This window comes from Lygodium microphyllum, chromosome 18 (assembly GCF_053477565.2).
Source record: "Lygodium microphyllum isolate KBCC chromosome 18, Lygodium_microphyllum_v1.1.10, whole genome shotgun sequence".
Lineage (NCBI taxonomy): Eukaryota > Viridiplantae > Streptophyta > Polypodiopsida > Schizaeales > Lygodiaceae > Lygodium > Lygodium microphyllum.
The window spans coordinates 14,449,226-14,458,803 of NC_141152.1; the positions used below are offsets into that span (position 1 = coordinate 14,449,226).

Consider the following 9,578-nt stretch of genomic DNA (forward strand, 5'->3'; position numbering starts at 1 on the left):
CATATGGATAAATATGTGAGACCCAAACCAGGAGAGAATTAAAAACATGGCATAGCTGCCTTGCACCACTGGAAGTTGATAAAGATGTTCGACTGCATGATACCTTTACCAGCAGGTCTACACACAAATATCCAAATCTGCGGATTGTTGGGAATACAAATTTTTATGGTCAGTTCACTTATAAAGAGCATAGTAATACAAAAGTAATTGACATATGCAATAATTCCAACAGTGCTAGTCAGGAAAAATCTTCACAAGGACTACTCTCCTCAATTCTTGTGTGGGAAGTCACTTCGCAGCACTAAGGCCTCTTACATTGAGCCATAGATAAGTACCAGACCTCAAAATGAAGAAGTGCTTGACAGAAGTCAAATCTGAAAGCTAAATGGTTTCCCTAGAAACTTCATGTTAATCCGAAAAAAGAAAACATCTGATTCTACAATCACCCTGACCAGATCCTCAGGGGCTTGGACATGACAAAGCAGGAACTCAGGTAAGGTAATCAACAACTTTTTTGCAAAGGCTCAACAAAAACAATAATGTTCAACATTGGAAAAGCAGAGAATTTATAGTCTGATAACAATTAGCCCATTTATTGCATGACTGAGAAAGGATGCCTGTTCTCAATATGTGAATCTTTCTTGACACAGAATATGGGATGCGAAAGAGAGAGGAATGATCATTTCCTGCTTTAACAAAAAAGCGCCTTTTGTTTAAAATCCCTTAAAGAGATGCTAGGGATCTGGACCAAAGATCAGGTTAGAGAAGGCTTTGGATGAATGAAGAGTGCCGTTTCTAACACAGAAGAGGTTGCACATGAAGATGCCATTAGATGCGCCAATGTTGAAGCTTTTGAAAGGAGCACCATCAGAGATTGGGTGCATGCAAGCACAGAGCCTCACCAAAGCTTTGGAAGGAGCTGGTTGATTAGATTTGGAACACCTTTAAAGCTCTATTAGACGCTGCTTGAATACACCTGACAACACCCTGGACCTATTTTCTACCATATACACCAAAGTCAATTCCGAACTGATGCACACAATTCAAACACTACCAAAGCGTTTCTTTACTGACTTTGATCCTCTAGCTAAGCTTCTAATACTCTTGACAACATTGCTCTGAATCAAGGGCCTCCTTGGTGTTCCTTTTCTTTTCTTGATAGGCATTTCTTCTTCAGATATAATAGGCCCAGGTGGCACACCTTTCTTCAAGGCGCTCCCTCTAGGTGTTGCTGATGGAGGTACCCTCACATTCTGTGGAGGAAGAGGGGAAAACGGTTTCCATACTAGATTGTTTTTCAAAGCAAACCTCACTTTCTTGGGCTTTCCCGAACTGTTAGAACTCACAGCTGCCTTTCCAGACATGGTGCCATCACCTCGATCAATTGATGGTGAATTAGGTGAGACACTGCCATCAAAAGAGACCCTTGAGAGACCTCCAGATTTATCAGCTGACCTCTTCCTTTTCCTGCTCCCTGTGTCCTCTGAAGAAAGTGCAGCCACTGGGGATACTGGTGACCAGCAAGAGTCTGATTCATCAGGTTCTTCACCAGCCAGCAGATCAAACTGCTGCCTTAAGTTGGAAACAACAGAGTCGCTGAGATTGATGCCATTAACATCAGATACAGGCTCCAACCTGGACTCTGCAGTGTGCGAGTGCTTTTTCTTTGAACTACTTTTTTGTGCACTCATAGCCTCGTTTGCGATCTCTGTACTCTTCTTCTTCTTTTTCTTTTTTTCTTTGACACTGGATGATGTCTGTTCTGCCTGGCTTGCAATACTAGATTGGTTATGCTTGCGTTTTTTCTTTTTTTTTTCTTTTGACGAACTGTGTTCTTCACTGATGAAGGGCGAGTCTGTTGTTGTAACAGTAACTTCACCTGGGCAAGCTACTGAAGAAGCTCCACCAAGCAAATCCAACTTTTCTGACTCTGCCTTGACATGTTTCTGCTTCTTCTTTTTTGCTTTATCAGCTGAACCATTAGGTACTGCTTCTTTCTTGGTTTTCCCAAGGTCATCAAGTGATATGGTAATACCAGATGCAGTCAGGAGCTTCTCAAGCACTTCAAATTCCTTGTGAAGCTCATATAGTCTCCTACGATTCGCTTGTAGAGTGGATGGCATAGAAGCAAGCCTGAAAACTTCTGAAGCTAACGGCAAGCTCAGAGCCAAGGACCCCAGTAATTCTGCACTAGTTTCCAGGGCGCTTCCCTCCTGCTTTGCAAATATAACAGTTCGGCTGAGATCAAAAAGACGGCCAAAGATGTTATCCTTGACTCGTTCAAGAAAAGACTTATCAGATGCATTTGCAAGAACAACCAGGAATGGCTCCATCAAGAGTCTGAACGTTTCAACTCTGAGAGGCAAAAACTTCTCAAGCTCCTGAAGAAAAACATCTGCATAATGAAGGTTGATTCCAAGGGCAGCATACTGATCCTTGGCTAAAAACGTCCTTTCTAATAAGGCATCCATGAACTCTTTGATTATCTCCGCATCCCATTCAGCTTTTTCCAGAGCCAAAAACATGTGAGCCAGGTATCTCCTTAGCAGAAGGTAGAATTTATCCATGCGCAGCCTATCAATACCGGCCCACTCCCGTCTCATTGTACTCAAAAACACCTTAAAGAACTGCAGTGAGAGACCTATTTCAAGCTTCTCTGCAAGAGAAGTTAATCTCTCAATAAGATCCGCCTGAACAGGTGCCTTATCCGAATGCCAGACGCAGTAGAAAAGGCCTTTCCATATCTTTTTGAGCTCGTCTTCTTTCAAGTCCTTTTGCGAGGTAAGCCATAGGACGAGAAGTGAGATGGCCTTTTCGCGTGTTTTGGCGCTGGGAGAAGCAAGCGTCTTGGCGAATCCCATTCTGGGCTGGTCGGTGCGGTGCCCTGCAGGAGCAGAGGAAGCCATTGGAGCACACAAGAGAAAAGAGAGCCAGAGAGGGCAAATACATCTTCTGGCGAAGAGAGAAGGCAAACGTACCTGCCGCGACCTCCATCGCTTGCAAAGGAATGAGGAAGAAGAAGAAGAAGAAGAGGAAGCGGCCAAGAGCGGAAAAGAAAACGAGGGCTTTTTCGACCCTAAAATAAAACACAACTCCGACTTCAAACGGGCGGGTGACTGGAAAACGCATTACTTGCTATACCAAATTTTTAAAGACGAGACACTTCAAACGGATGTGACCTTCGCCGCCGGCTCTGGCCCGTGTAAGCACCAAGACGCCTGTTTTTTGTTTTCGTAAGTCTGGAATTTCTCCATGTGGGAAAAGAGACTCTTCGCTCGTTTTTTTAGCTATGTAGCGTTCACCTTCTTCTCGAAAGGCACCCCATACCTAACGGGTGTGGTTAGGGGCAAGGGGCATCCCTGCCCATGACCTTCACTTGCTATTGCTCATCTATGCACTAGAGCAAATGTTCACCTTTTTTAGCCATGTAGTGCACGAGGCACCGCATACCTAACAGGTGTGGTTGGGGGCAAGGGGCCATCAGCCCGCAATGGCCTTCACCTCTTGTTACCCATCTAAGCACTAAAGCAACTGTTCACATGCTTGCCAATGTTAACGTAAGAAGATTTCATCATTTTTCGATGTTAAAAAATTCCAATGCCGAAAAAGAGGCTCTTTTTCCTCTTTTTTTTCCTTAAAGTGTTCAAAACATCATGAGGTCCTACATACCTAGCTAGGTGTAGTTGGGGATAGGGGCTATTGGCCTAGAGTATAATGTTCAACATTATGAGCTTCTCCTCGAAGGCACAACATACCTAGAAGGTGCGGTTGGGGGCAATGGGCTGCCCCTACAGATGACAACCCTCAACTACACTTTACTAGATATATGGTCTCTCCCTCAGAAAAGCTGATGATGTTGTCATAATTCACAATATGGAAATCACAATGAAATTTGGTCTAAAACTTATTTTGGTTCTCTGTCAAACCACCGAATCCAAAGAAATGGAAACATATAAGCATTCTCGCTACTAGCAATGTTACTTTTCATTTGAATATAAATCAATTATTTTAACCATTGAGTTTTTTTATTTTCTATGCCAATTTTCAGCTCTTCTTTTAAAGAAGAGAGGAGTTGTTGCCAACTTCAATTAAGAGATTTCATTCTGCAAGCATGCACATGTGTGGCTGTATAGATTTTTCTCTTGACATGGAAAGCTAGATTAGTCATGTGCAGGCGAGATTTCAATGCAAGATATTATGAATAGTGGTTGTGTCTCTTCTTGGAGATAATTATATGAATAAGTGAGAAAACTCACTATTCCATGCCACCAACTAGTTACATGAATGTGTCCTTCTTGCACTAATGCAAATACTTACGTAGATTGTGCAAAAGGCAAAAGTTAAAATAGGTGTGCGTGTGTGTGTGTGTGTGTGTGTGTGTGTGTGTGTGTGTGTGAAGAGAGACAGCCTCAATGGAAGTGATCCAACTCAAGCATATATACTCATAATAACCCCGAAATCAACAATAAGGTTAACTACCATGCTTGGAGCACAAGTCATATCCCCTCACAACTAAAGTTGTGCAACATGTGTCACCACATGCGTGCTTTGCTATGCTAATTGTTATAGAATCCAAGATACACGCTCGACTTTCTTATATACTTAAAATATATATGGCGAATATTATGTTGGCACAGAGGGAGAATAGATGAGAGAAAAGAAAGATGTAGAGAGTGAGGTAGAGAAATTGGCAACACACTAGGGACTGGAAGATGGGCCAGTCCCCCCCTTGTGGAGTTATATTATTGACAAGGAGCAAGCTCCTCCGTTACACATAAGCTAGTTCTTACTTGTAGATTTTGGAAACAAGATCACGGTTCCTTGCACGGTATACAACCGGCTAACACTTGCATAACTTAGAAGTTGGCACCTTTTGATCCTTCTTGAGTCTCCTTCTCTCCTACACAATATGTGTAGGGCTCTCCTCTTGGCGCTTGATTTCAGCAGAGCTTCCGCAGCACTTGCACCTTCTCTTCTCCTCTTGGAACTTGATTTCGGCAGAGCTTTCGCAGCACTTGCACCTTCTCTTCTCCTCCTCTTGGAACTTGATTTCAGCAGAGCTTCTGCAACACTTGATTTCAGCAGGGCTTCCACATCACTTGCACCTTCTCTTCTCCTCTTGGAACTTGATTTCAGCTGCAGAACTTCTCTTCTCCTCTTGGAACTTGATTTCATCAGAGCTTCCGCAGTACTTACACTTTCTCTTCTCCTCTTGGAACTTGATTTCAGCAAAGCTTCTGCAGCACTTGATTTCAGCAGAGCTTCCACAGCACTTGATTTCAGCAGGGCTTCCGCAGCACTTGCACCTTCTCTTCTCCTCTTGGATACATGCAAAGTGATGCTTCCTTCACCTCTCCCTTACACCCAAGGAGAGCCTCCTCTTTTATAGGCTTTCAAGAGCTTCTCTTCTTGGAGAGAGAGTTGAGTTGATCTTCATGCAAGATGTGATTGTTCTACTTTGCAGCACTAATTTCGAGATATCTCTTTGTGCATTGTTTGGATGAAAAAACGTCCAACATGAAAGTTGTAGATCTCGTTGTTTCCGATAACCCCCCGACCCGTTTTTAGAGATCATTTTTTTGTTGCGAGATATTTCAAAAATAGATTTTTCAAAAAACAACTTTTTAAACTGTACTCTTGACTTGTGTTCCATGCAACCACCTTGAGTCATAGATAAGGAGAGTTCATTAGATTGCCTTGGGTCTCAACCTTAAGATTGAATTCCACACAAAAGCTTGTGTCATTTTAGACCTTAGAAAGAGAAAATCACTTCTCTCCTCACTTCCATAGGATTGCGTCTCTCATCTTTCTTAGTGAGAGAATTCCCTCTCTCGTCTTTCTTAATAAAAGAAAAGACCTTAAACCTTAACTTGTAGGGGAGAGGATGACCCCAAATGAATGCAATGCTCATTACACACAAGTAAACATTCCTAGGCGTCCCTGGATGCACACATAAATACATATACACAATGCTAATGCACTTCCTCTCCTTAGAACTCAATCCATCTTCATTTATGTGTAACTCCTTGGTTCTTGTGTACACTCTTACACTTGGCAAACGCTTCTTTTCCCCTTCATAACTTGTACTGCATGTACTAGATATCCCCGTCACAGTGCTCTGATCACCCCATTAAGTGATGCACTAGGAATACTAGTCTCTAAATGGTCTCATGGCCATGCTAGATCATCATCAACACTTAAAGAAAAGTGAGTCATTAATTTATTGACATGAATTTATTAAATAGAGAATGTGTAATAAACAATCAATTTAGTGACACCAATCAAATGGACCTTCCTTCATGGATACTAAGACCCAACTATTGGCATACCCAATTGTGATGCACCAACCCCCATATCACCATGCAGTGCATTCCTCCATACCCATTTGTCGTGCCCCAATACTTGATCCCTGCTCGAAAACCTTGTAGCATGATAAACATGTAGGTATCTTATACCCCAAGCCTCCATGCAACTAGTTGCAACTTTGACATGTTTATGGCATGTAATGGATCAGCATGGATCTCTATAATTTTCTATCCATGTCTGGTGGCATAATTTCAAGAACCAAGTGTGCATTAAGAGATAGAGAAACTATTTTCAAGAGAGGATAATGAATACTAACTCTGCCATGGCCAACAAAGATGATATTAAGGAATGTATTGACCACTTAAAGGACATTGCAAGAGCACTCATGTGCAAGAATTTTTATGCATGTGACAAGGTCGCATTTTTACTTTTTTTAGACTCCTCAATTGGTAAGCTAAACCACTCAAAAAGCACTCAAAATGGCTTGCTTCAAGTTTAAGGCAAGCTCCTCTCTCTGCTTATATAAACAGCCCATGGCTAGCCTCAAAGGTAGACACAACTCTCTCGAAGGAGACACCACTTTGCGACAAATGTAGATGAAGCTAGAGGGAAGATCTCTCTCTTAGCTTTCTCCTTCTCTTCAATTATGCAAAAGCTCTATTGAAATCCATTAAGCTTCTCTCCTCTTCTCCACACATGCAGAAGCTCTATCAAAATCCATCGAGCTTCTCTCCTCTTCTCCACACATACTCAAAAGCTTTGCTCCACACATATATGAAAGCTCTACTACAATTCATTGAGCTTTTTCTCTCTTCTCCTCCATCACACAAAAGCTCTACCAAAATCCATCAAGCTTCTCGCCTCTTCTCTATACGTGTACAAGAGTTCTGCTAGAAAATTGATGGGCTTCTTCCCTCTTCTCCATACATGCATGAAAACTCTACTGAAATCCACCTAGCTTTCTATTCTCCTTTTTCACAATTGTGTGGAAGCTCTATCAAATTTACTTTAAACGATGGCCCTTGAGAGATATTGTGAAGAAAAGGAGGTCATTTGAGAAAGCACTTCTCGAGAACTTGAGAAAGATATCCCAATGAATAACTTAGAAGATGGCATCAAGGATGTAGACCATATCATATTGAGACACGATAATCAAGTTTGAGTTGTGTATTTTAGAATTGGTTGTTTTTATTTGGATTAAAATTATTACTTTAGTTGAGCTTGTTTATTGATTAGAAAATATTGTATTCCTTGCTTTGATAGGTCTGTTTTATTATTTTGCTTGGAAATTAATCTACTTGGTATCCAAGGCCAAGAGCTAATTGATAAAAAAGCCTATGTGTATTATTATTACACCACCTTAGGTGAAGAAGCTTAGAGGGGCTCTAAGCCAATAAATCCCTTGGTGGTGTTGGGGGTAAAGGCGCCTCTACCTAGCTGCCTGTATATTATTGCACTGACAATACCCGCCACTGCACACTGCAGGCGGCGGGCGCCCATCACCGTCACTTTATTCTTTATTCTTTTAGTGACAGTTTGAATAAAGGAAGGCCCGGTCACATATTGTGATTGTTGGAGTTCCCATTTGTGTCTCTCTCTCTTCTTGCTCTTGCTCTCCACCATAGCTCACTTCCAAGCAAGCTTCGATCCTTCTCACCTTTCAACTGGTATCAGAGCTTTGGATTAGAACTTGATCATGGAGCTTGGCCCAGCATTACTTCAGCCCGAATTGAAGACCTAGAGCTTGGAGCTTCAATCTTAGCCATGGCTTCTTCTTCTCGAGGTAAGATTTCATCTCCCACCTCTCTCCGGCCCTCATAGGCTCTTTGCAGGTGTTCCTTGGCTTCATTGAGCACCTTGTATGCCCCCATTTACCCCCTTATCCTTAGCATAACTAGCAAGCCCCACAGTCAACTCACGTTTTTTTGCGCATGTTTCAAAATCTAACTCAAAAATCCCATTTTTCCTCATATCTCGAGCATCCGGAACCCGATTTAGGCAAGGTAAGAGTCTAACTTGGGGTTTTGGCCGCTCTGGACATGATGGCGATGTCAGATCTGCCAAATTTTGATCATAGCATTTTCTACAATAGATCTGAGTTGATTTATAGCAAGAAAATATCATGCTCTTAGCTAATGTGATGCCCTTGAGGCTTGGTATTTGATGCCCAAATACTTTAGGGAAGTTTGCCCAATGTTTTGAGATGCTTTGAGACTTGATTTGAGCTTCCATAGCTTGATTTATGTAGGGATTTACTGCTTACATTGTTTGGACATCAAGTTTTTATCAAGGATGGCTTATGCATAATGCTCTCTATCGACATTCGGGTGTCCTGTTGGATATATTGATGCTTGGTCATCATGGTTTATGCCTGGATATACTATTTGAGAGCTATTCAGCCTTGACTTGGATGCGGACACTTCATTGTTGGTTGGGATTTATGCTAGCTTGGTTGACAGGTTATTTTACCTCCACTTTGGTTATGTCTATTGGTTTCGGGCTATGTCTGTGGGATACGTAATGAAATATTGACCTTCGGGGTATGACATCAAGCTTGTCTTTGGTTCTAGATCTTCATTTGAGCTTGAGCTCAGCTTTGGAATGCATTTGATGCTCCGTCTTGGATGTACATATGGCATGTATGTTACCTATGTCTAACTGGTCTTGACATGCTTGGCCTATGCCACTACTACATGCTACTTACATTGTTTGGAGCCGATTGCTACTAGTGCCTTGTCTTGGCTTACATCTGGCTTCTGGGAACTTACTTGGGATATTTCTTGGCTTGCCAGAGTTGTATTTGGGATATAGTTGATGTCTATGGATGCTCTAATTGGAGGCTACATAGGCTATATGCTCATGATGTCTTATTGATGTCTGGTCTTGGATCTTTCATCATTGGTGCTCTCATATGCCCTTCTTGAGCTTCTTGGCTTGATCCATACGGCTTTTATGCTAGTGGGAGCATCGTTGGATGTTTGATAGACATTGAGCAGGTGGTTTATGCTATTGAGCTTTGAGTCTTTCAAGACTGGGATCTTCTTCACTTGGATGTTGCGTGGTTGATATGCTGTGTTCTGCATACATGTACTTGGGATGACTTGGACTTCGCACTCCCTGAGCATACACCTCTTTGTGTCCGATTTTGTCAGTGTTGTGTACACTTTGTGCTATTACACAGGGGGTGTGCTGGCTTGCTAACGGATTCGTTTGACATGCTTTGGTGTTTGCTCGATGTTCGTATGACTGTCATATGCTGATTTATGCCCGCT

At 42.1% G+C, this 9,578-nt stretch overlaps 1 protein-coding gene across 1 annotated transcript; it reads right to left on the minus strand.

Annotated features, from left to right (window-relative positions):
• Positions 1-549: 549 nt before the first annotated feature.
• LOC148020609 (uncharacterized) lies at positions 550-3,076 on the minus strand. Its single transcript, XM_087698398.1, has 2 exons — positions 2,979-3,076; positions 550-2,884 (listed from the first exon to the last, which is right to left on the minus strand). Exons 1-2 carry the CDS (start codon positions 2,992-2,994, stop codon positions 1,044-1,046), a joined length of 1,857 nt encoding a protein of 618 aa, XP_087554524.1. The 5' UTR covers positions 2,995-3,076; the 3' UTR covers positions 550-1,043.
• Between the last annotated feature and the right edge of the window lie 6,502 nt (positions 3,077-9,578).